This window comes from Cygnus atratus, chromosome 2, assembly GCF_013377495.2.
Source record: "Cygnus atratus isolate AKBS03 ecotype Queensland, Australia chromosome 2, CAtr_DNAZoo_HiC_assembly, whole genome shotgun sequence".
Taxonomy (NCBI): Eukaryota; Metazoa; Chordata; class Aves; order Anseriformes; family Anatidae; genus Cygnus; species Cygnus atratus.
The window spans coordinates 141,951,506-141,979,135 of record NC_066363.1 but is presented as its reverse complement, the minus strand read 5'-3'; the positions used below and the strand labels follow the sequence as shown (position 1 = coordinate 141,979,135).

At 37.1% G+C, this 27,630-nt stretch overlaps 1 protein-coding gene across 1 annotated transcript; it reads left to right on the top strand.

The window, feature by feature from the left end:
• The first annotated feature begins 4,312 nt into the window (after nucleotides 1-4,312).
• EIF3E (eukaryotic translation initiation factor 3 subunit E) lies at nucleotides 4,313-27,630 on the top strand. Its single transcript, XM_035546442.2, has 13 exons — nucleotides 4,313-4,468; nucleotides 6,032-6,146; nucleotides 9,140-9,257; nucleotides 12,731-12,773; nucleotides 13,258-13,362; nucleotides 15,331-15,456; nucleotides 16,898-17,022; nucleotides 17,669-17,795; nucleotides 19,728-19,829; nucleotides 20,780-20,889; nucleotides 25,806-25,908; nucleotides 26,121-26,255; nucleotides 27,449-27,630. Exons 1-13 carry the CDS (start codon nucleotides 4,379-4,381, stop codon nucleotides 27,485-27,487), a joined length of 1,338 nt encoding a protein of 445 aa, XP_035402335.1. The 5' UTR covers nucleotides 4,313-4,378; the 3' UTR covers nucleotides 27,488-27,630.

The window sequence follows — 27,630 nt, the reverse complement described above, 5'->3', positions numbered from 1 at the left end:
AAATTTTCACACAGTACTCTATTTTGGTCTCTTGTGTTCCCTTAGTTGTTTTATTTCCAAATACTTTCAATAGCAAGTCAACATATTTGTCTTCTGTTTCATGATGACTCCACAGAATTATGATACAGCTATTCAGAAATAGTTGACAATAGAGAATTCTTATGTCACATTCTTGACTTTAGAAATATTTTCATTTTAACAAACATAAAATAAATAATTATGGAGAGCAGTTCAATAAACAAGTTAAATAAGATTTGAATAATATGCTCTATCCCTGCTGTCAAAAGATGTGCAAGAAGTTAATAGGTTCAATATCCTCTTGATAATAAAAGAGGAAAAATATTTTGCTATGATTACTTAATTCTAGCAATTCAAAGAATGTTGGATTTCACTGTTGTGGTAACAATAAGTTAAATGAGAACCAATTACAAAATTGGAATCTTTTAGACAAAAATTGCTCACTAAGATTTAAGGAATCAAAATAGACAGCCTGAACAAGATACACCCTGATTAATTTTCTTAAGATATTCTTCTAGGTAATTCTAGCCAAATGGCTTTTATTTCATCATGAAAAACAGAGATTTTAAGCACACTGGTACATTAAGTATCTTAAGTACATTGAGATGAATTTCCGGAAGAGAAATGGTCCACTAGGTCAAAGCACTCTGACTTCAAGTCCTGTCTACGCCAAATACGAAAGCTTGCCTAGCTGTTACCATGCCTCACACCGTTCCTCAGTCAGGTGTTTGTACAAGAATTCAAAACAAATCCAAATTTCCAGTTCTACAGTTAAAATTAGCTAAAACTGCTTTGCCATGAAAGTGTATTTTAGAATAATTTTCACCAAGGGGGATTTAGCTATTTCACTAGGTGATAGGTCTTAAGAACTCAGACGTTTCTTAGAGCAATAGTTCTCACCACAGCGTGTTCCACTTTGTGGTGTTACAACAAACGGTTGTCCTGACAGCTCCTCCTGCACAGCATTGTCCCATCTGCTGAAAGGCCCTCCTCAGCCTGCTCTTTACACTGTTTCACTCATGACTGTACTTATTTCTGGCAGACAATCATCAATAAACTAGGTGCCAGTGCTGCACAGCGTCTTGAATGCAGAGGCTTCTGCATGGCTACAGGCCTTCCATCCGTACCTCCAGGGCCCATTTTCCACAGGCAGCTCTGCAGCCTTTTTCCTCAGTTGCCGTGCCAGTATTTTCCCCTAATTGTTCTAATGCTGTTGTTTGCTGTTATTCTTGTTACTGCTGCTACTGTAATGGCCTTTCCCTGAAAACCCAGATTCTGCTGGCTGGGCAGGCCCTCACAGCAGGAGACCACCACCAGTGTCACAGCCCTTCCTATTCCCCATCCTCCTAACCCCTGGCTGCCCCTTTTGGTTTGCGTTCGAGCGTAGGCCCGAACATCACTTAGCAACCTACAAGCCCACAGCACCTGCCCCAAAGCATGCTCCAACCATCACTTATCAGTTGCATAAGCAGGAACAACCAGCACAGAGTTTGATCAGGTCCTAATGATCACCACATGAAAAATACTACAGGGGGACCGCTTTCACCACTAGCATTGATGCATGCCATCAGTGATATCATCTAGATATCATTTAAAGGAAATGGTGTCTACAATTACTATGAAAAATACAGGCTTGTCTTGTAGATAAAAAGCCATTTCCACAGCTGATGTTCTGGGAAGAGTGTTACTGTATGCAAAACTACCTGTACCATAGATTTATATAAAAGCGTCAAAACAGGATCCTGTAAAGAACTGACTTCATTCCTGCATAAACACTCTCTCATCTTACAGGATCCCTTCTACTATTGTAATCTTTGAGCTGCTTCAAAGACTGACCTCTAAAAACCAGCCTGTCATAACCTTAATTGTGCTGCCTTTACATCTCTCCACCAAGACAGGGAGTATGCCACTAACAGCCTGAAGAACGGCTTCCTAAGTGTACCACCTCCTTATTTCTTATTTCTCAGTGACTTTTAAAACAAAACAAGCTGTAAAACTAGCCTGTAATACAACTATATTAACTCTCTGTTCCAACATAAACAGCAACTGTAGCTGTCACAGACATAATCTGTAGTTATATGATTCACTAAACAAATGATTTGTGCCTCTTCCCATAGGAGGGAAAGGTCTTGTATCCTTTTGACAAACCATGGAGTCATGCTTTACGTGAAGAGATGAGACTTGACTCGCTTGAACGAGCTCAGCTGTGTCCTGATAAAAATCAGTGGAGTGTTCTCATGCAGCAACTTCTCGCATTTATTATGCACAATTTAGAAAAGTTAATTCATGCAGCTTGTTCACAAGTTCAGAATGAGACTGAGCTTTAAAGACGAATCCTGTTAACACATTCTTGTTCAATCTTAATAGTTAGATCTCCTTTTCTTTGTTCAACCTCCAGATAGCAACACACAGACTCTTTCTGACAATACATGGAAAACATGACTGATACTTTAAAGGAAAAACAAAAATCAACTCTACAAAAGGCAAAGCTGTAATGTTTTGCACAGCTGAAATTAAATGTATTATTAATCTACCATAACTAAGAAATTAGTGACACATTTCCAGCCTTCAAACAAAAATATACATCTTCAAGATGTCACATTTCAGTTTGAGAAAGTCCTATTAGACTACTGTTAGACTATTAGACTACTATTAGACTTCATATGCTGCTTACTGGTGGGTGATTCTTCCACCCGACCCCTTTTAAAATAAGAAAACTAAAAAAATGTGGATTAATGTCAGTCACCAACCAAAAGTAAAAAAAATGAAAGATCTGAAAATCAGATGATCTTTTCAAGTTGTCCATCTTGTTTTTCAAAGCCATCTTCCCATCCCTAAAAGCTGAATTGGGTACAACTCAGTAAAGTACTTTCCAGTATTAAAAACAATCTAGGAAGTTTGTCTTGTGAATGCTAAGAATTCTTTTTGAGGTAGTTTGGCTAACAAAAAATCTGTTCCACTATATAGGAAAGGCACTAGTGACACACTGAATACCAACATCTGTTCCAACGATGCCAATGAAGATCACGGATTTTGGATCCCAAACGTGCACTGTCCACCCCAACTTCCTAGTGGACTCTAAGAGAAGTACTAATGAGATCCATCCAGCATGACAAGATAGTGTTAGATGGACAATATCTTTCTAGCATTATGCCAAAACCTGATTCAGAAAAAAAAAATATATATAAGTTTTTCTTTTAAAACACAATGCGTAGACCTTTATAAACAAATTCAACATACAGCCCCTGCTCTGAATAAGATCACATCAATTCACAAAATTTAATGTTGGGGAGAAAAAAAAAAAGAATAGAAAAAAAGAAAACAAACCACCAGAACTTACAATCCCTGCCTCATATGACAGCCACAGAGATACAGTTATGTGCCATACTTCAGATACCCTCTCCCCAATTTATTGGGTAATTTGAGTGCAGAACTCCAACAACCTGAATCTCTGGCCATTGGGAAATATGACCATATATATATATATATATATATTTCAATTACATTCCCCACAGAGATGCTTTATTCACTACATTTATTTCCTTCCTTTAACTGCATTTCTTCATTTTATTACTGTAAAAAGGAGAATTCACTATCATTGTACCTGATACTTCGATAAAGCCTACATTGTGGAAAACAAGGAGGAGCAACAAAACGTGGACTCTCCAGATATGACATTTTAAAAAATGTTACAAATCCACATGGATTTTTCTCAACATAAAAAGTTATGACAAAAGGCATGTCACACAATGCTTTTAGAGTGCGAGACAGTTCACAAGAAACTACACTTCAGAAGAAAATTCTTAATTTTTAAGTCCTATGAGGAGCAGCTGAGGGAACTGGGGTTGTTCAGTCTGGAGGAGGCTCAGGGGAAACCTTACTGCTGTCTACGACTACTTGAAAGGAAGCTGTGGGGAGCTGGGGGTCAGCCTCTTCTCGCAGGTAACTAGTGATAGGACTAGAGGGAATGGCCTCAAGTTGTGCCAGGGGAGGTTCAGGTTGGAAATGAGGAGACATTGCTTCTCAGAAAGAGCAGTCAGGCATTGGGACGGGTTGTCCAGGGAGGGGGTGGAGTCACCATCCCTGGGGGTGTTCAAGGAAAGTTTGGACGTGGTGCTTAGGGACATGGTTTGGTGGGTGATGGTGGTGGTAAGTGGATGGTTGGACCAGGTGATTTTGGAGGTCTCTTCCAACCCATGACTCTACGACCACCCAACACCCACGACCCAAGAACCACGCCCCCTCCGCGCATGCGCCCCGGCCATACCGGTCGGGCAATGCCGCGCCTGCGCCGGCCGCGCGCAGGCGCTCAGCACGGTAAAAGCCGCGGCCCTTCCTTTTCCCCGCCTCCCGCGCCAAGATGGCGGAGTACGACCTGACCACCCGCATCGCGCACTTCTTGGACCGGCACCTCGTCTTCCCGCTGCTCGAGTTCCTCTCCGTCAAGGAGGTGCGTGCCCGGCGGGGCGGGGGGGGGCCGGGCCCGCCGCTGGGGGGCTGCCGGCGCCTTGCTCGGGCCCGGGGCCGGCTCCCTGCGGGAGGGGGCGCGGCGCCATGTGGGGAGCGGCGGGCAGGGGCCGCCCCGGGGGGAGGCGGGTGGAAGGGGGCAGGGGGACGCTCGGAGCTGCTCGGGGCTTCCTTGGCTTCGCCGTTTTGGTGAGGAGAGGACCCTCGCTGCAGCGGCTTCTGCTGCCGGTCCGGGGCTGTCACCCTTCGGGGGGGCGGTGTAAGGAAGCAGCTGGCCTTCCGAGCCGCCCTCCTCGCTGGTTTTCTTCTGGTGTGTAGGGCAGGGGCAGGTCCTGTGTGCCGAAAATCCTCGTTGGTTGGTTATATTTACGTCAAACTAGGTCACTGGGGGAATCCCGGTGGTGTCAGAAGTGTTCGAGGCTCGGCTCTTGCCAACGAAAATTACCTAAGGTACTCAGCTGGTCTATTTTAAAATTTAAAAACATGCCAGGCTTCATAAACTTTAAATTTTGAAGTTGAAATTTTGTGTCAGAAACAAACCAGTGAAGTGTATGTACATTGCAACAGCTTGACATAACAAGCTTTCGTATCTACTATGTGGATTTTGTTTGACGTCACTCATCTTGAGTGCATTAGTTGTATTTTGGCATTTGTAAACCAGCTCAAGGTAATTAAACAGTTACTTTTTTGCGGTGTGTTATCTTGAATAATAGTGTTCAGAGCTGAATTAAGCTTCTGCAGGTTTTATATATGAGAGATCTGCATGCGATGTGGTGAACTGTAATGCACCCTTCGTGTAAATGTATTTTTGAGGTGTGTGCTAGTTTACACCCCCACCTGCATCTTGATGATCTAGCAGCAGTTTCCAGCTGAAGGCTAAATTATTGGGATGTTTAAGAAATAATTAAATAAGCTTAAAAATAGTGAACTAATTACAGAAGCTCAGCTAAATTTACTTATTATGCTATAGACTTAATAATGTCTTAGATTAAGATGTGTTACGGTTACATGTGAAGTTTGATCTTGAATGTCTCTTCTGAGATCCAATTTAAAGTATTTGATGAGTCTGCATGGTTCAGGATGCTATTTTGTGGAAACTATTCTCTGAACTTCCCCTCCGTGTTGCATCTCTTAAGTTCTGGGTTCAAAACTTTTTAAATTTTAGTCAAATTTCCTGTTTTATACCCCTGCCCCCTTTCACCATGTGAATTGTTACTTACTTTGGCCTACTAAGTAACTAATTTACCTTCATTAGAAATAATCATCTAAAAATGTTACTTGTCTTGTGACTATTCTTAAGTTCAAGTGTTCATGGATAGTAGGGAATTGGCATTATCTTGCTTGGACTAGAAGTAGGGAGGCTGTATGGTAATCACACTAAGTGACAGAGCTGTGTGATGCATTGTAGAGGTGGGAGACCTGATGTTTAAAGCAACTTAATGGATGAAATTCATAAAATAAACTTTACCATAAAGTTAACTGTGTAATATTCATTGGAAACTATTCAGTGGTATTCAGAGAAATCTGTTGATAATTCCTGTTTCAGATATACAATGAAAAAGAACTGCTTCAAGGAAAGCTGGATCTCCTTAGTGATACCAACATGGTGGATTTTGCTATGGATGTGTACAAAAACCTTTATTCCGATGAAATTCCACATGGTAAGCTGCTCAGTTAAAACAAAGTTTTGAAACAAATTTTATGTATTTGTTTTGCAACCTATCTGAAATCATAAATAGCAGGTAGTAATTTGCATATTGCACTCAGACTACAAAACTGTTTAGTTTTGGTCTTATGGACAGGATGTGTGACACTGAAATGAGTACCCTAATCCCGGGACATTGGGGCTAGTTGGTCAGTCAGGAACCCAGTCTTTGAACGTGGCACGTATTTCAGTGCTGATTTGGTTATTCCAAGCACTTCAGTGGTATAGCCTGAAAGTGGCACCTATTTTTCATCTGTCAAATTAGATACTATTGCAAAATGTTTTGGGGTTAGCGTAACTTTTTCTTTAAAGCATCCAGTATATTAAGGCTAGATCTCCCTTATAAGTAATTCCATTGATCAGTAGTTGATTTTCAGATCTTGAGGCGATAGTCATTTTTGGAAATACATGTTTTGCCTGCTTGTGTGAATGGATAAATTGCTGCTGCTTTAGAAGGAGAAACTCCAAATGAAATAACTGAAGATATATGAAAATCAGTATTGATCAATATTATCATGATGAATATGAAACTTAGTCTCTTATTGTCTCTGTGATTTTTGGAAGCTTTCTTAAAACTTTTCAACTTTTATCTTCCTGCATAACACCTGGGGAGGGGAGAAAAATAGGATATCTTTCCTTATATAACTTTTATTCTTTGTGGCTTTTTTCCTTTTGTCATTTCTTCTTGTGTTTGTGTTTTTTTCCTTCCTGACCTTAGTCTCTGAATATTTGCTTTCTCCCCATTTCCACATCTTATTGAATTTTATGGAATTAATCACCTTTTCCTGAACTGTAGAGGGACTACAGTTTGCCTTGCCTGTGCAGTGTAGGAGGAAGACTCAGTGCTCTTGCTTAGTCAGGTGCAAGATCCAGCTGTTCTTCTGCCTCTGGGTCTTGCTCTTTGAACTGTACAGTTGCATTTAGCCCTTTTTGAATGCATAGAGCTGAGTTGTAGGTGTAGGATTCAACTTTTTGGACAAACTCTTTATATGCCAGCATTAGATACTGTTTACAGGTGCATATGCAATGATGCATGGGACTGATAATACCAATCAGGAGAACCAGAAGCTTTCACTTCCTCATCTAAAAAACAGTTGTATTGATAGCTTTACCTTTAAGTTACTTTTGGTGCTGTTGGTTGCAAAAGTTAGTCTCAGGGCTGTAAAAGTCTTAAAGGTCAATGTTTTTCTTTCCTTGCTCCAGACTTTCTAAACTACTGAAGGATATTACAATATCAATAGTAAATGCACAGTAAAATGTCAGTACAAGAAGTAGCAATCCTTGTACACCTTCACAAAATAACTAGTCCAAGGTTTTTAATCTGATTACAGCCAGTTATTTAAGCAGATCGCTAAACTGCATAAACTTAAAAGCTCTCATTTGTGTGTAAGTTGAATGAACTTGGCCACTGGGAAAGCTCTGCCTTCATACAGTCCAGCAGCTCCCACCCTTCTAATGTTTTGCTTTGTGTATTTCGTAAACTATTCTTTAATTTTTAAGTTGTTATTTTGGCAGTGTGAAACTTTTTTTTAATACAATGACTTCATACTCTTTGATCTTTGGCTTTCATTTAACAGTATAACATTAAATTAACAGAGGTAGTACTTTCATCTGAGAGTTGTTCAGATTTCTTTTGTTTTTTTTATGTGATGGTCTTAACTTACTGTGAGATTTTTCTGGTACATGTCCCCTTCATGAAGCAATACTACCAAAATGTAGGCACAGACAGGGTCTTTTTGCCTGCAAAATTGCTGGTTTCATTAAATTTTATACTAACTTTTTGTTAAGGCCTTACTGGTTTAAGTCGTCAAAGCTAAGTTCGCTTAAACTATTATACTTAGTAAACTATTATATTTAGAAAAGTCTGTGCAGAATTTATAGTTCCTTTTGTCTTGTCTTCTGTGATCACCTCACAATTCCATAGCCAGAAGATGTCAGAAAAAAAAAATCCTGTACTCCTAATAACTTACCAATAGTTTCTTACATCTGTTTCCCCTTCTGTTATAACTTCAAGATTCATCTGAAGTTGGAGATAGTTGCTCCTTATTGGAGTACTTCCTGTCAGGCAAGTCGTTTGTAGATCTAGGTTGGGTCACTATTATGGTGTTTTCCCCTTTGGACCTCCTCTGCCAACGAAATCATAAACCCAAGTCTAATGGGCTCACTGTAGTGTTGAATGCCCTGGTGCGTGGCCCTCTGTCATGTCTTCCTGGATTCTGTGCTCTTCTGGTATTTGTTCTTGGGTTCTCTGATCCCATTTTTTTGTTCATATTGCTGGTCTCAAGCTGCTTTTTTTCTGTTTTTTTCTTAAAGCACAAGGGCTGCAATTTAAGTATTGATTTTTGTTGCACATGGTAGCACTGGGTGGAAAAGCTTGTAAGTCTGTAAAACCATCATCCTGAAGCTGTTCTGTTTCTTACCAATTTTTCATAAAACAAACGAAAGGGTTAATATTCTGAATAAACATGAATAACATTTCAGATTGTAGTCTCGCAGATTGAACTGCTTTAAAGTCTTTCTGTGAATTTTCAGCTAAATATTCTAAAAGTGTGCTTTTAGAACCTGGTCAGTTACAGGAAAATTAATCTGATTGGTGTAATAGCACTGTTTACTTTTTACAAGTTTATTTTGGAATATATGAAGTTACTTAAAGTTTTTCTTCCACAGTGGAAGCCTGGAGATACCTTGCCTAATACAGCCTTGGCTTGAGCTAGCTGCTCCTTAGATGGCTTGATGAGACGTTAACTTAATAAAAAGCATCTATCATTTGGTTCCTTTCCTCTTGTGTGGAATAATGAGTTGTTAGATACCCCTGTTTTTGTGACTTGACTGAGAGGACAAGCCAGGTGGGGATTAGAAGAACGTGTTTACATGTGCTGTCAGCACCATGTAATTACGGCTTGGTTTCTGCAAAAAATTAAAGCATTACATGGATTTGCTTGTGTTTAGCTCTGCGTGAGAAGAGAACAACTGTTGTTGCACAGCTGAAACAACTTCAAGCTGAAACTGAACCTATTGTCAAGATGTTTGAGGATCCAGAGACTACGAGGCAAATGCAGTCCACTAGGTAATTTTTAACATAACTTTCTCAGGAAGGCTTGTTGGTACCTCTTAAGTGTTGATAATAGGAATGCTGTCTGTAGCAACTGCAAGAAAGGCATTTATATTTTAACCAGTATTTGAGTTGTGTGGACAGTTGATTACAATTGCTATACCCAATTTACTCTTTTTGGTAATTTTTACCTGTTGTACACAAGTATTTCTGTTCTTAATGCTTAGCTAAATCAACTGCAGACAAGTGACTGCTGTTATTCAGTACATTGTTTTTTGGGGGTGGGAAATTGAAATAACTTGGATTCCTCTTTTGTGGATGTCTACCTTCTCTCCCTGTATCTTTCACAGAGGATTATTGAATGCTGTCTGTCATTCTGGGAAGCCTGGTGGATAAACATCCTTTCAGCTTCATAGCAATTATTTCTTTCAGGCATATGATGTCCTTCCACCATCTGCTTCCCACCATGGACTGACCATGTTGTTGATGTGAGATAGTGCTAATAATCATCTTTTTGAAGATGTGTCCAATTACTTTTCGCTTGAATTGAAGTAATTCAAGTAGAATGAGTCTGTCGGTTCTTAGATGCAGTGTTTAGACAGTTTTCTTATGATTAAGCCTGAGTTAAAAGGATTCAGCTGTAGTAGTTGAGGAAGTAACTGTGTGACTTCAACAGAGGGGGTGTGTGTGTGTAAGTTACTGCTTATTGTCTTTACGTTAGCAACATTGTTATTACTATTGTGAAAGTGTCTTACCTTTTGGTAAAAAATTAGTTAGATCCCTTATTCAGACTTGCTTGCTTTAAGATTTCAAATAGTGTACCACTATGTATGGAATAGGAATATTGAAACTAGTTAGCTTTCCAGGGAATCAGAAAAAGGTTTTATTTTCTGTTCAGAAAGTACTTAAGCTTCCCCTGTAAAAAGCATTGTCAGGGTAAATAAAGTACCTTTATATGCATATCCATGCAGAAATCGGATATAAGTCCATTATAATAAGAGAAGGAATTATGTTTGCCTATGGCTTGAGTGGTTATGGGAAAAAGGGAGCCATTTGAGAGCATTTGGAAATACAGCTTTGAAAGTAAAAAGTCCAATTGCAATTAACTGTCTTGAAGTTGTTGATGGAGACTGTATTAATCCTAAACAAGGTACTAGATGGTATCACAACTTTTCAAATCTGTAAGTGAACTTCGGATCTATATGTAGGGACTTCATTCAATCCTTGCTTTGCCTTTAGCCAGTTCTTTTAAAGCAATTTTTTTGACTAGAAACCTTGTTGCAATTCGAATACCTAGCATCCCATGGGACACTTATTCTGTTACCTTGATCCTTGGTCCAAGGGAGCTGGTTGGTAGTACTGATCCCGAGTTGTAGACACTGTTTAGAAGCAAGAGTATCAGAAAACCACACAAAATAATTTGTCTGATGCTAAGAAATGCTATCCCTGCTCCTCATGTGCAGCAAGTTTTATTTCAGGACTGGTGCATTTTTTTTTATTTTTGAAATTTCTGAAAACTTTGCCACTCAGAAATAGTGGTTTAGGTTATTGGCTCAATGGGAATCCTGATTGGGATTGTTGTTATCCTACAGTAATGGGGTGAATTGGGCTCAAAGGTATAAATCCGCCTAGAACTGAGTAGTGGTCTTTAGATAAGTAGATAGCAATCTTTGTTTCCTTGGCCTCTGAATTTCTGCTGGTGACTTGTAACCTGTATCAGACTTAGAGCTGTGTATCATCAGGGCTCTAGATCGGTTTTTGAACCATGACAATGCTGTTTAGAACATCGAAGTCTGGGAAATGGTGGAAGATGTGTGAAAGACGTTGCAACTGGCAGCTCTTTCAAGAGTAAGCCAAAATATCTCTATTTTTATTTTTTTCCATGCAGCTGTTGGAGAAAGGCCATAAAGCTTTAAAAATTATAGAGAAATAGTCAGTATGCCGCCTCCTTGCAGTATCTTCCACTGGAAGAAACCTGTGAGCCTTTCAGAACTTTGACAGGTATTACTGAGGTCTGTCATTGTTGGCTGCCTTGGCAGTGTGCCATTTCCCTGTATGATCTTGACTCAGATACTAAGTTGTAGTTACACAGTCTTACAGCTTCGTGGTCAGTTGATTTCAGAATGACTGGGGAAGTTGTCTCCTGTGTGCATTTTCACTGTATCTTTGTCCGCAGAGTAATTTGTAGCTTGGTGCTTACATCTTGGGTATGTTAGAGTATGGAAATGGATTTACATATGGATTTACTTACGTAATATATGAAATTCAACTTGTTTGCCATTGTTCCCTTTGAATTACCGAATAGCAAAAATGCAGTCAATCTCATGAAGAACAGCTAACATGCAAGTTTCCTAAAATAGGATGCAGTTGAACAGAGTTCATTAAACACTAAGTTATTTTTCTGGAGAATTATATTTGAGTCCTTGTGTCTATCCCACATGATTGAATGAAATCTGAATTCTCAGAAGAAGTAGAGGGTAGCCAAGGGTATAGGAAGTGGGAGGCATTAGAATAGAAAGAAAGTAATGTTCTTTCAGTATTGTAGAAAGGTGGTTCATACAATCAAAGTGCCAAATTGACTCTTTTCAGTAATGTTTTCCAATTCAGCTGTGTTTATGAATTCAGTGTTGGTGCTTGTTGCCAGATGGTGGTTGCATGTGAGTTTGAATGGAACTCTTATGACATTAAAAAGCCGGTGTGGTAGAACTGCACTCCAAGAGCTGATCAGGAACTATTGCAAATCCTGGATAAAAAAAATCATTCACAAAATCAGCTATTGTTTAAAAATACATCAGGTGTATAAAATCCTGTGGTCAGTAGTGTGACACTGGTGGTAGGTCATCCTGTGTTTGCCTGCTGGAGGCTTGAACTTTTCTTTGGTCACGATAATGGTGGTTGTTCTTTTATTATGTATATTGAATCCAAAAAGCTTCATAAATGTGTTCATGTGTAAATTAAACATTTACAACCTACTAAGTATGATTATTTATAGTTGTGTACTTTTCAGGTACTTCTGTCATAGAGGTATCACTACTAACCACTGTGTCCCAGTGCTGAGTGTGATAAGTTTCCTTTCTAGTGGTTTGAGTCAATGCAATTTTTTTCTCATCTCCTATTAAATGCAAACTTCTTGGCTAGAGTAATTGCTGTGAATTAGAACATGAGTGAGAAGAGCTGTGTTAGAATTTAATTTTCATATTGAACACTGGGGATGCTGTCAAATTTAAAACAATTTCCCACCCTTTCTTGATTCTATCTGTTGTTGCAGGTGGCATTCATTATTTTAAATTACATTAATTTTACTTAGGGAATAATTGGCTTGCTATTTCTGCAGTTACTATTGCACAACAGCTGGAGAAGTATCATTCTAAATTCATGCACTATTTGGGTACTTTATTTTTAACAGCTAAAGATTGTGTTTGTGTAGTGTTGCGTGGTGACAATCAGTATGTTTTGTGAAAACAGCAGTTTTTATCTTTTCATTATAGGGACGGTCGAATGCTGTTTGACTACTTAGCTGAGAAGCATGGTGTAAGTGTTTTAATTGCTCTATCTGTTGGAACTCAGGTCTAAACATTTCCATCCCACCTCTCCCACAGCCAATAGCTCTGAACCATTATGCTCGAACCAGGCATTTTGGCCTGTCTCACTTGACTGTAGCTTATAGACGGAATACCTAGTTCTGAAGTATTTTATTGGAATGCTTTTGTGCTCATACAATAATACAAACAAAAACTAAAGCTGGAGCTTAATATTAGCTATGCCCTTGTAACTAAGTTGTGCTCTACTTTGCAATGCAGAACTTTTTTCCAAAGTATTAGTTTAATCACTGATTCAGTGATGTAAATTAAGAGTAGCTCTTGCATTGTCTACGGAGTCTACAATATCTTTCAAATAACTTTTGACAAGTTATTCAACTTTTCGAAAAGGGCTTTTAAGGGTTACTATTGAAATGGATTTCTAACAACATTTTGTTTTGCTAGTGAAGAAAACACTTTTTTTTATTTCTTTTCAGTTTAGGCAGGAGTACCTAGATACACTCTACAGGTATGCAAAATTCCAGTACGAATGTGGCAATTACTCTGGAGCTGCAGAATATCTATACTTCTTTAGGGTTCTGGTAAGTTTTAGGTGTGTTTTTTAATGAAATATTTAGACCTTTATAGTCTGTGGTAATTGTGAAAATACAGTACTTGCGAGCTTTTTTGAGACAGTTACTGTGCACCAAGGAAAAATTGAAAAGACTTGTCAGACTCATAATAGTCTTAGTGACTGTTATCCAGAAACTCTTTTCATGCTAAACTTCAGATTTGTTCTTTACATTTGTAGGTCTTGTGATCAGACTGAGGTTTGCGCTAGTTCTTGTTCCGTATTTCTTGTTTCCCCTCTGTAAGTGTATCCTAGAGAAAAACTTATACAGCAAAATGGATAGCTGTTTTTGTGCACAGGCACTAACAGTGGTAAAAAGCTTGCCAGGTAGATTGAAGATAATCACTGGTAATAGTGAACTGCCAACTTATCTGGACTCTTAACCTGTCTTTTTGCGATTTTTATGACAGATTTAAGAATAAGTCATGTACCTAGGAAGTGTAAGCAGTAAATGAGATTTGTAGAACCAAATCTATCGTCCCTTAAGCAACTCTGCTCGTGTTATTGTAACTCATATCATTTGTTAATTGTGGGAATGAATTTTGTGAGAGACAAGAGTGTCTTGTGAGAATCTCAATACAGTCAATTTATTGTTGTACAGTGAATGTGCCATTTTATTAATAAATGGAATTTTAAAGTAACTGTAGCTAGAGCAGTTGCAGTATCTGAAGGCAGTTAGTGTGAATAGCTAGCTAACTATGTGATTTGGAACCAGCACAGTACTTGTGAACCACCTTGATTAAAAGTATCCACTAAATTGTCACCTTGGTTTTCCGGACGATAGACTTAAACCATGCATCACTCAAGGATATGCGAAATGACTGCTGAAAACAGTATGTAGTGATTGACTTGACTGAAGTCAGTTGTCTTCAAGTTCAGTTCTTGCTATCTACTTTCTAGTCCCATCTAAAAGGGCCCTAAACTTTCTGAAATGCTGCTAGGTTAGATAGCAACAGTTTTTGTAGTTGCCTGTAGTTCAAAAAGCAAATCTGTGAAATGAATCCTTAATGAAAATAGGGTTGAGAGTAAGAATTGAGTTGAATTCGTAGTCAAATGTTGATAAGGTGGAATTCTTCTGTATTACTTTTCTGTACTGAGAGTTTAATGTTCTGAGAGAGGAAATACCTAACTTGTATAGGTTTGTGGGCAGCTGTCCTTAATTGCATTGTAACTCTGGGCTTAACATTATATTCTTAGGTCAGTGGATTTAAAATCATGAAATACTGTTTTGGTGCTGGTAATAGCTTGGTGTAGGGCTTGCTACTAACTCTGGGAGAAGATTTTATTTTTTTGATGAACCATAACGTGTGAAAGAAATCTGGTAACTAATTTGAGAATAAGATTTAACACTGAATGATCTAGTGTAACTCGTTCCTGTATCAAACTAACACAGCTTGACCTTGGAACTATTCGTGTAAGAAACAGACTCACTGCTGCAAAGCTGTAGTCTTACTGAACACTTGTAAGAAGTATGTTTTCTCTACAGCATTAGCAGAAAGGATTCTGGAGTCTTAGATTTGGTGATGGTGGTTATCTGCTGTCCCAAGTTTTTTGGGAATCTGCTTTGAAAGAGGCATTTGTTCTAATAGCTCAGAAGCATTTTTACATAGTATCATAGATTTGGAACTAGTGTCATCTCCTGCTCAGCCATATAATTTTTTCTTTTGTGTAAGTTAAAACTGGAGCAGCAGGGAACTTTGTCTTAGAGGATTTTCTAGTTTCTACTTTAGAATTTTTACTGCTCTTTCACCTTCTGAACCTAAATTGCTTTAAATACATAAGTATTTGAAGTGTGTGTATGTATGTACATCTAATTCAGAAAGATAGGACTGAGTTTGACATCCTGTAAGTTAAAAATATTACCAGAAAATGTATTCTCTTTTTAGAAGTTAAAATCTTTTTTTTAAAAAAATGACTTTTATTGCTGTTGTTGAAATAGGTTCCAGCTACAGACAGAAATGCTCTGAGTTCTCTGTGGGGGAAACTTGCATCTGAAATTCTGATGCAGAATTGGGATGCAGCCATGGAAGATCTCACAAGACTGAAGGAGACAATAGATAATAATGTAAGTAAGATCTTGGTCATGTTAGTAAGGCAAGGAGTTGTTGTTCACGTCTTGCTATTAATTACTTCATATGTCATTAAGAGCAGTTTATCATGCTTTTGCCAGAGACATGCATTTCTTAAATAGTGACAGGAGAGTAGAAGGATGCTCAAGAAGAAAAGTTGAAGAGCTATCCAGGCTTTCTTTTTTCAAATGATTTGCTTTTGTTTTAGAAATGAAGCTGAGAACTTTTTAAGGTATTTCCAAAACAAACAAAAAAAAAAACACCTGGCTCAGGGATGAGTTTGAAAGCAAGGTAGCACTCTGAGAAACTGTTGGCTACTTAAATTTCAGATAGTTGTACTGTTCCTTTTCTGTAAAGAATTAAATGCATGTATCTGAACTATATTCTTGTTGCATGAAAACAACTCTTAACAGAAAATGCAGGAAAGTTTGTTAGTGGAAACAAGTTTCAGGCAATTCAGTTTCCCTACCAGCTACATGTGAGTTCAGATGACTACCAGGAACATGAAGGGGAAGAATGGGGCTGCAATACTAATTCAAAGCACCTGAAGTGATTAAGGATCTCTCAGTCTTAGTCCTAACTACTTTTTTGTAAAGCTTCAGTGTCTGTATCTGAAACACTTCCCTCCCCTCTACCCCCCATTGTTCTTTATCTTACATGGCAGATAAATGTTAATTTTTCTTGTCAAATTTTCTAATCTCTATGAACCTATATGCTTATAATAGACTATTAAATTTGGTTTAGTCCTGAGACTACATGTCTTTTGGGAGGGTAGAATCATAATAGTTGTCCTGATCCTGTGAGTGATTATTACTTGCTGTATATATTAGTTTTCAATATGTTGCTTTGCAACCTCTTTGAAGTGCTGTTAAATTTGGAGCGAATCCAGGTAAGCTTAGAACTGAAGCCCTATTTGTGCTGTATCAATTAGTTTAAATGAAGATAGCTAGGTTTGTATTTTTTCATTGGAAATGTTTGTGGCATTTCATCGTCTGAGAGTGTACAGAAAAAATATTCTTATGATGCTTAGAAGAGAAACTGAAAAGCTGGAGAAGCCAAGTAGTTCATCAGATTGTACGTGAAGACACAAGAACTGAAATTCAGGATTAAAAAGGGAAGTAATTACTTTGTTAGTATGGCGATTTTTTTCGAGAACTGAAGTCTATGCTCTTGTGGTAACAGAATATGAATTTTGGCAAACAATTGGGAATGTAATGCTGGAAAAAATGTTATCTTGGTCATAGCTTTCAGCAAATCTGTATTTTCCAGATAAGTTAAAAAGTTGGAGGTTAAACTCTGCCTTAGAATGATAACTAAAAGGAGTCAGTGGAAAATTAGTTAGTTACACATTTTCATGTATTTTCCATGTATTGGTATTCATGTGAACTCTGTATGTCTTGTTTTGTTATTTTGGTTTAACCTAGTGTTTTCTTTTAGTCAGTAAGCTCTCCACTGCAGTCCCTTCAGCAAAGAACATGGCTCATCCACTGGTCTCTGTTTGTGTTTTTTAATCATCCTAAAGGGAGGGACAATATCATCGATCTCTTTCTCTATCAACCACAGTAAGTTGCTTTGTGCTCTATTGTTTTCTTGGGTTAGTGAAGACAGAAGATACATATGCAAGCTTGTTCAGTGTTTTTGGTCCACTGTTTCAGGAGTTCCAGTGATACTAGCACTTCATTTTCCAAATTTTTGTTTATACTTTGCTTTTCTTTGTGGCTATACTTCCCTTTCAAGGAGGCAGATGGTAAAACAGGAAGAACTGGCCCTTTTTTCCAATGTTGAAGTGTATGGAATAACTGTTTATGTATTGACTCCTACAACATCTTTTAGGGTGGTGGGGAAGGTTCCTGGTTTGATCTTGTAAAATCTGGTTTGATTTTACAAGATCAATTTGAGAATTTCTGAAGAAAACCTGAGAAGAATAAAAATGCGAATTGAGATGTAGAACTATGACATCTGGAACAGCTTAACACCAGAAATTAATTATGAGTATTACATGGACTGTTCTTTTGCAGTGTAAACTCCTTTCTCTCCTAGTGCACTGCTGCCTTTTCTCCTTCCTCACCAGAGGTCATTATTAACAAATATAAATAATCGTTCTGTATTTGAATAAATGTACTATGGTATTGCATAAAAGATATGAGCTATTATAAATATCGTTTTGATGCAAAAGTACATTTTCTGAGCTCTGTCTGGACTTTTCAGGTATCTCAATGCAATTCAGACAATGTGCCCACATATCCTCCGATACCTCACTACTGCAGTCATAACAAATAAGGATGTTCGAAAACGTAGACAAGTGCTGAAAGATCTAGTCAAGGTTATTCAACAGGTAAGGACTGAAATCTGATGTTTCCTGTTTTTTTACTGAGACTGTATAACTTTAATCTTATGTGCCTGTTCTGGGACTTCTTACATATTTCATTCCTACCTCTCTCACTGAATTCGTTATTCATTGTGGAGTAAAATGTATATTGTTTGCTGGAGGGACAGAATAATGAGTGAAGTAGAATGTGCTGTCAATTTTGCTTTTTTCCCTGTATGATCAAGTGCAGAAAATTTCAGCAAGATCCTTGGAATTATTCTGGATCTGATTCTTTTTCAGCCATCCCTACAAGGAATTGTATGAGTAAAATCTTGCTTGCATTTCAGGACAATTGAACAGTGTACCCTGTTTTATGTTCAAATTCACATGCATTTCTTAAATGTTTGTTTTATCACAGTTATGAGAGGATGTAGCCATCGATAGGAGTTATAAAAGAATCAAGGTGCTTGATAATAGCAGTTAAGCGGTTGATCACAAAGATTCTTAGCTGAAATTGGTGTGTGACTTTTTATAAAAGCCATCAGCCTTTAAACATGAAATACTACCATACATAGTGAATAATAAACTATGGTATATATGTGATGGTGCATTTATTAAAGGCTAGCAATCTTGTCCACTTTAAGCAGCGATACAACTACCTGTGCTGAGTACAATCAATGCAAAATTCAAGTTTTAAGCATCTCAATCTTTCGAAGTGTTAGTCTTCACAGCAGAAGTAGCATAAGCAACTGTAAAGAAGTTCAAGTGTCAAGACCTGTCTTGAGGAAAAACCTTATTTTAGGACTGAATTGTAATACACATTTCTAGTATTTGAAAAAAAACAACATTTCTACAGCATTTTACACTTTCATTTTATTTTACACTTTCAGTATGGGGGAAAAAAGGATGAGTAGCATATTCCATTTTGAAACTAACAATTCTGTTGGTTTTGAAATGCCCATTAAAAGTTTTTTCTTAGTACTCCTCTACTCTGTATGGTTCATTATATCATTGTTGCATGGTAGAGGTTTTATTTATATATATATATATATATATATATATATATATATATATAAAAAAGTGTTTCACACAGGATGAATAGCAATTGCGCAGTGTTGCGTGGTAGACTACTGATAAGAGGCAAGTCAGTCCATTCTCTAAACACTAAGACACTAATGTTCTGCAAGTATTGAACTAATAGGTGAGCAGTTGTATGTTCATCTCTATTACACTGAAAATGTTATCCAGGGCTGTTTCACATGAGTGTTAATTTCTTGGTTAGTAAGTGCAATTTTGATGTGTAAAATGGCCCATAAAACTGAATGTTAAACATAAATAATGAGATTCCAAGGAAATGAGACTGAAAAATGATTTTGACAAAAAGAGCCTTCGTAGTAATTTTCCTTCATCTGCTCATCTTTGGATGCTGAAGCTGATAATGACAGCTATTGAATTAAACTATCCTAAAATATACATTAGGAACATACCAATTGTATTATGTATTAATTTACACAGATGTATATAAATCTATTGTTCTTGCCTTTTAATTAGAGTATTTTCTGTAATGTCAAAGTTAAGTATTTTTGTATAAGGGAAGTAGCATTATTTGTCATGACTTTTTTGTGTATATTGAGTGCTGATTCAGTTGAAAGCATTGACTATTCCAATTACAAAAACTAATCCAAATTGAGGAAGAATGTGTTCTAACATTTTAAGAAAATAGCATGTTTGACACAAAATCAGTTCTATTCAGTAACACTTCTCTAACCTGAAGATTGCCATGCTGAAAGTGAACTGCACTCCTGATTATTTCATGAGACTATTAAAAATAGGTGTTTGTGGCTCTTATGATACTGTATAGACTTTTTTCAAGTATTAAATTTTATGTGATACAGTGATCAAGTGATCTTGTGGCCTTGGTTTCCAATATTATTGCCTGATTTTACTGATTTTTGACAGGAGTCCTACACGTACAGGGACCCCATCACAGAATTTGTGGAATGCCTGTATGTTAATTTTGATTTTGATGGTGCACAGAAGAAGCTGAGAGAGTGTGAAACAGTAAGCTTTAGAACACTTCTTTTTTTCCTTTAAGTACAGATCTCTAAAATCAGCAATGGTCAGCTAATTTGTTTGAAGTGGTATTTTATTTCATTGCAGATGTCTTCTGATAAGCATTAATTCATGATTTTTGATCAACTCATTCTGTAACACTTAAACAAAACTTACTGTTAAGAGTATAGCTTTAAAATTATATTTAATCAGTTTCTAGAGCAAAAAGGGAATAAGTGATCATTCATCTGTCTGAGCTTCAGCTTCTCCATTTGTTTGAGAAGTGTCTGAAGAAAAGCTTGTATTTACCTCTTGTTCTGAAAGATGTTGCACCCTTGAATTGTGATGGTGAAAAACAATATGAAATAACAAGGATAGTGGAGTGCATATTCTTGGAATAAATAAACAAAGTTACCTAGCACTTGAGCTGACTAGTGTAAAGGTTAATACTTCTTATAGCTGAAAGCTAGTGCCAGTTCTTACAGCTTCTGCTTTGGCTCTTTTCATTGGTATTGGTCACCTAAATGGGTAAATCAGGTTAGCTATTCTGTTTGCTTCATAGAGCTGATGGCCCTGTTGTCTGAACTTACTCAGTAGTGCAAATGCATCTATTAAGCTGGTTTGTATGCTGAGGAGAATGCTGATAAGTGCCCGATGAGAGAATGAGTGCAGTACTTAAATTTTATGCGTTACTCAGGGAGGTCTTCAGAGTTATGAGAACTGTAGACCTTGTTTGCTTTTTGAGTCCAACCTCAGGTATATTAGTGCATGACTTTAATTTACCAAGCTACAGATTTATAAAAAAAAATTTCTAGATATGTAGATTTCTGTCCACATCTTGGAATATGCCAAGAACTGTTTTTAGATGGACTGCTCCCTGATCATGCTTATTGAAGGTATGTACATATCTGCTCTTTCCATGTTTGTTCTAAGTGTTGCCTTTCTCCTTACGCTTGCAGGTGCTTGTGAATGATTTCTTCTTAGTGGCATGTCTTGAAGACTTCATTGAGAATGCCCGTCTCTTTATATTTGAGACTTTCTGTCGCATCCATCAGTGTATCAGCATTGGGTAAGGTAACTTTTTAATACTGCAGTTCAGAAAAATCAGTTGCAGATGAGTTTGACAAAAAGCATAAACTTCAAAGTGATGTATTTCAGTTATGCTATGCTCCTGTTCCCCATAGCTCCACATCACTTAAATCTCTAGAGAACGTTGCAGAGATCTGGGATAGCAGGTACCAAAGCTGGTAAATCGATCAAATTCAATGGAATCTTGTTACCAGCTTTGCATCCAGAGCGAATATGAGTCTCTGGCCCTCTGAAGATGCATTTTAATGCTATTTGATTTCAAAACAAAAAGATTTGACAGAAAATTGTCTTAGGAGTTTTGGAAGCTTATTGAAAGGATTACTTTTTTGCATTAATATTTATAGTAGGAGAAAGGCGAAAGAAACTATTACTTCCTGTTTAGTGTGACAGTTGTCTTCAAATGCATCTGCAAAATGATAGGGTTTTTTATTTGTATCAGCTTAAAATAGTCATTAATGAGTTCAATACCAAAGTTGGTAGAAGACAACGAATTTTGGAGGGAATTTTCATTAGCTGTGGTATGTTTTAAGCATACTCATTTGTAATCTGAACTAAATGTGATGAACAAAATTTTTCAATACTTTCACTTGAGTGAGTAGGCTAATATTTTTGCCTAAAAATCACCTTAAGTACTGCACATTTGGGGATAAAACGATTTTGGATAAGTATTTAGAAAAAATATATTAAGTGAAGCTCTCTCAAGGATGAGTTTTTAAGGAATATAAAGCTACATAGCATCTTGCTGTTTTGCTGTAAAAAAAAAAAATCCTTTTATGTTTTGAAGGCACAAGTTTTTATAAAGATGTTTAAGCTTTCTTTAACTGAAGACTAAATATCTTTGAGAAATTTGGTATTGGATTATAGAAGCTATGAGTAGAGAGCCTGGAAGATGCATTTTAAGTATGCTTGAAGTCTCTGTTGGAAGATACTGATAGACTGGACAACAAATGATTCGTTAGGCAAAAGTAACAAGCTCTATTTAACAAATCAAGGTCTGTGGTAGGTGGTTGTCCTTTATTTAGTATTTGCTACTTGTTTTATGGTTCATACTGCTTCATGCTGTATATGGTATTTTAGTTTCCAGTATGACTGAAAATATTGTGGCTTGCTGTGCATGTTCTGTGTGATCGTAAATGTATGTAGCAGCGTCTTTATAAGCATTATGGTGTTCTGAGGCAAGGGGTAAACTGAGTTGAGTTGGACATGGATATTCCTAGCATATACTGCTTCAGGTAATTGCATGTGGAATCAATCAGTAATAAGATTTTTCACTAGGACATAGTGTTTTAAATGATGGGCACATTTCTGCACAAGCTGTAACAATCATTAAATTTAGGCTTAAGTGTGGTGCATAAGTATTTCTTAGTGCATTCTGGACTTGTTTTGAAGGAATTGGCCAGTCAAAATGTTATTAAGTTTAAGGCATAGTTCTTGTATTTTTCAGTCCACAAGTGACTTCCACTGCTATTCCTGGAGTTGATAACTAGTTGGCTGTACCACAGTGCTTATTAAGTACTGTTTAAGCATTCAGAACAAATTTGAAAATGATTAGGAGAAAACTTCTATTCCTTATGTTAAATAGAAAATAGAGGGATAGTTTAATTCTTTAACTACTTCCATCTGTTAGGCAGCTGATGTTTTTCTGAAGGACACAGTTCACTTATCAATTGTAATTTTAAATTTATATATGCTATATCATCCTACAATAGTTCACTATTTGTAATCCTTAATAGGGAATAATAGATCAAATGAGTTCCAAATATGATTTGGTTAGTGTGGTTAGATATGCCTATATTTAATTGAAGAGCTCTTCTCTTTTCCTTCTGTGCACAGTACACAATAGAATTGTTTATATATGAAGATGTGTGGAATTTGGTAAACTTCCCTTAGCAAACAGAGGGATGGAAATAATCAAGAAAACTATTTCTGAAACGAATTTTGAAACCACCTGTAACCTGAATTGGGAGATAGGAGTGTTAGATACATATATCAACAGTGCAATAGGAGAATACTGTTGGAACATTATAATCAGGATGAGTATTCAGTGTAATCAGTTTGGAAAGATCGAATGCTTTTTGGCTGTGTTGCTTTACCAGGGAAGTACTGTCTTAGTGTCTGCAAGGGGACTTTAAGGTGGAAGCCAATAACTGGAAATGCTGAAATTAGATCATCTTTTGCTTTAAAAGTTTGATAAAATCATAGATTTTTTTTAATACTGGTGTGTATGGGTATATATTTCACTAAAAGTTGTTTTGTTGCTTGGTAACTTCAGCTATTTTATATTAAAGTTAAATCCATGTACGTTTCGAAGTTAAACTGAGAATTGTTTTTATATCCCTCTGTGCCATCTGTCACTTTCATTCTGTAATATGGAAATTTTTCTTCTTGCATATGCATTTAGAAAAACCTCTCCAGAAGCTGTACAGAGGTGTGACTTCTGTCATGTGTGCTGTATAACTTTTTAGCTAACAGAGGAGCCTACCTCTGAAGAAGCTGAGCTACTAAATTATAGACATGAATAAAGCAATTTATAGCGCTTATCCCCTGTTTGAGACTGATAGTATGTAGGTGTAGAGAATGTATTCCTTCTCAAAAGCCATTGTCAGGGTTGGAAAACTTCCTAGGGGGTGTAAGAGGAGTGGATCTACAGAGAAAGTTGTTGCTGAGGATCCTGGCATCCACACTCCTCCATGTTCTGATTTGACATAAATATAGATTTGACCCCCTCTTAGTAGTTAGAGCGCTCTATACTTAAGTGTCTTCTAGCTTACTGTCTAATCATAAGAATCTAGTTTTCAGGCTGTTTTTGATCATAGTTTTCATTGCACTGGGACACAAGTTCAGTGTATGGTAAGTCAGCTTGATTGAGAGACTTGAATTTCTTGTCCAAACTTAAATGCTAATGTAGATGCTTGTAGTTTATCCAGTTGATGAAGTGCATCTTCATTGGCTCTTGATAATAGGAAAAGGTACAATTATCTATTGAATGTTGTAAGACACAATATTTTCTAGTTTGGAATAACTCTTCCCTCAAAGTCTGTGTGCTCCCCTCAGTTCCTGAAGTACAGAGGGACTGTAAGATAAGGAAAAAGCAAAATCTAGGTGCTGAGGGTTGGAAAGAACTTCTGGAAGCCATCTGGTTCAATCCTGTGCACCCAATTACAACTCTGAGCAGGGGCTACCTCAATGTCACATTGTGCTACTCAAAGCCTTACCTAGCTGATGGTTGATTGCTTCCAAGGGTAGAGAGTCGATATTTAAATCACAAGGTAGATAACTTAATCTACAAAGTAGTGGCAAAAGCCAACTTTGGGGTCATCTGGAGGAGTTACTTTATCAGAATCCAAATGATACCTCCAAAAGAGAAATATGAACTCCCCTAACCTTCCTCCCCTCCTACCCCATGTTCTTTCAATTTGGAATTTTCATAGTGTTTAGCATCATTGATTCAAAGATGATAAAGCAATTTGTAGCTTCTTCCTATTTAAATATCGATCTCATACTGTCAAGATACTGATAATTCCATAATGTTTGCATCTGATATTTTCTATTCTCTTGCTTTGTCTTAAGTCTTTACAACCTTGAAGTGAGCCACTGATTAATGTTCTGATGGAATAGGAGCAACTGTGGTTGGGTCTTAACTTTCCCTTGGTTTGTCAAGCTCCACGTACCTTGTCTGTTTGTTGTCATTTCTCTGAAGTGAATTCAGGATATAAATTACTTGAGTTTTTTTGTTTATCCCACTTCACAGTCATCAGTGGTGGTGGTGGGGAGAATTGAGTTTATCTTTACAGCTGGAAGAAGGATGAGACATCAAGAGCATGTAGGAGAGAAGATTGTATAAAGAAGACTCTATGCCTAGCCTAGCTAGGTAGACTAGTTAATAATTGATAGATTATCAAGTATTAGCTTGTCAGTAATTAGTATCAAAATAAAAATGACTTTCAGGTGCAGAAAAATATGTAAGCAAGATCCTGTGAACTGGTGAGAAATTGACCTCGTGTGCAACTCCAGCATAGCCAGCTGGGTTTTTGGTGATGTCTGCAGCCCTTACCTCATGTTTGTTGTGTCGGTCTGAAAGCTGATGGAAGAATGAGCATTACAAATAACCTGCAGGAGCCAAATGCCAGTAGGGAACTAGAGGAGTTGGCTGGAAAGCCACAGAAAACACCATCAGAGGGAATTATTCCTGGACAAGAGTGCCTGCTTCATAAGGCATTTTCCTTCATTTTCCCCTCCTTTCTCATTCCTCTTTGAAACTGCAAGAAGTTTGAGTGTTGTGCATCATCTTTGGATGCATAATGTATTTGTCACATCTTCTATAACAAGCTGTGTAGTCTCATGGCACTTGTTCCTGGAACTTCGGAGTTGCTAATGGAGTTATTGTCAAACACTTTCCTGTAGTAATTGCTGTAAACTTTCTTGACTACTGTCTGTGTTTAAATAGGACTATAAGCAATTCATTTTTTTGCTTTATGGTGATGGTTGCTGTTTCATGTGGGCAAGGTTTAATAGGAACATATTATATAAAACTGTACAGGCCAAGATTTAAGTGCAAAATAACAGGTTCATAGCAAGTAGGTGTATACTTCAAAAAGTTACTTTCCTTATTCAGAATGTCCCAAGCAGTGATAGGAATTTTATAAATCTTTTTATGAAAGGGAAAAACAAAAGGGGAGGAAGGGGAAGATGTGAAAGGGTGTATGTATGTAAGCTTTAGGGTTATTTCAATCAAACGAAAGTATGCTTCCCAAGTATGTGATATCTGCTGAAGACAAGCTTTGTGCTCTGCTAAATTTGGTGTGTTGCTTTAGTGCATATTCTGTAGGCCTGGAGTATATTTACCAACATGAGAGGGATTGTATTTCAGTTTCTGATAAGTCTGTTATCTCTTAGTATGTTGGCAGATAAACTAAACATGACTCCTGAGGAAGCAGAAAGATGGATTGTTAATCTAATACGAAATGCAAGATTAGATGCCAAATTGGATTCAAAGCTGGTATGTGAATCTGTTGAATTTTCATCAAATTTATTTCTCTTTATCTAGAAGCAACAAGTTCTTTTTTTTTGTCTGTAAAATGTAGTGGACTTCACTTACTGTGTTTTGATTTAGTGTGGGAGATGACTTGTGAAAGCTTTGAAAGCAGAGCATTAAATTAAAGGCTTGTGCATTCTGAGCGGCTGTTAAATTTCCTGTATCTTGTGTTCTAGGGCCATGTAGTTATGGGCAACAACGCAGTGTCACCTTATCAACAAGTGATTGAAAAAACCAAAAGCCTGTCTTTTCGTAGTCAAATGCTGGCTATGAACATTGAGAAGAAATTGAATCAGAGTGGTAGATCTGAGGTTGGTATAAGTTGTATTTTTCTGAATTCCTGCTATCTTTTTTGTGAGTAATATTAAAGTATAATTCTAAAATGTTCTTTAGTTCAAGTTCACCAGAAGTACCTAATTCTAGTTCTGGCTCCAGAAGCTAAATACGAAGATATTTATTTCTTATAGTGAGCATTAGATGGTGATTCTTGTTTTCTTCTTGCCTCTCTTCGCATTACGAAAAAAGGAATACCAGATTAGTTGTTTGTCATCATTTGATTCTGTACTTCCTTGCAATGGTCTCCTTCGCTACCTTAAAAGGCTGTTACTGAAGGGGAACATGTATGAAAGTAGTTGCATTATTTTTCCAAGTGGATTGTACTTGAACCATTCTGAATGTTGAACACTGAGATAAATGGCCCTCTCCCTCACACTTCAGTGTTCTTTGACATTACTGGGTTTTGTGCAAGTATTCCTTCTGCGTTGTCATTTGTAATTGAAGTATTTTTAGGTAAGTACTACTGGGAGAAGAATTAACAATGCTTAAAACTGGGACGTGGAGCTGTGCAAAACCCTGATGTTTTGACCTATATCATTAAGGGTTAGAGAATATGAGGCTGGCCACTAGTGAAAATAAAGTTGGCAAAATCATCTTTTTTTAGCTTTTGTCCATCTTACTTAGAAAATTGGAAATTTTGCAAAGAAAAAGATAGTGTAGCATGGATGACTGAGGTCCACTAAGGATCTGCTGAGAAATTTTTCAAAAAAAAAAAAAGCTAGTAACTTAAACTTTATTGGGCTTCCTCACTACTTGACGAAAGTGTTAAGGTAAGTTGAACAAGCAATGGTATATTAGTTTATTAGACAGAATGTTAAAGGTTAAGAAAGTTAATTAGACAGAATTTTAGACAGAATTTTGTAAAACTTGTGAATTTACTTTTTAGTGAATATAGCTACCAATTTTTTATATTTTTATTTTGGAATGCTCTAAACTTCATTTTCTGAAGCTACTAGGTTGGGAGACTCTGGCTGTACGACTTAATTATGTTGCATACTTCTGCTATATCAACACTAGTTTGAAACTTGAGGAGTTCCTTTACTAATTAACAATGTCCACTTCTGTCCTGTATCAGTCCTAGAAGAATTTTAAATCGTTTCTCATAAATTTCAGTAACTTACTGATAGGGGTAGTAAGTTCTCTCCTACTGATCCTTATTTTATTCTAGGCACCTAACTGGGCTACTCAAGACTCTGGCTTCTACTGAGAGAATTCTGCGGAGGGGAAGAAATCAGTTTTCATTTGACTAAAAAGCATATGATAAATATGAAATATGTAACCTTTTTGAGAAAAGCTAATTGTGTATTCTCTTAAAAATTATTTGAATAAAATTGGCTGCTTTTAACAGTC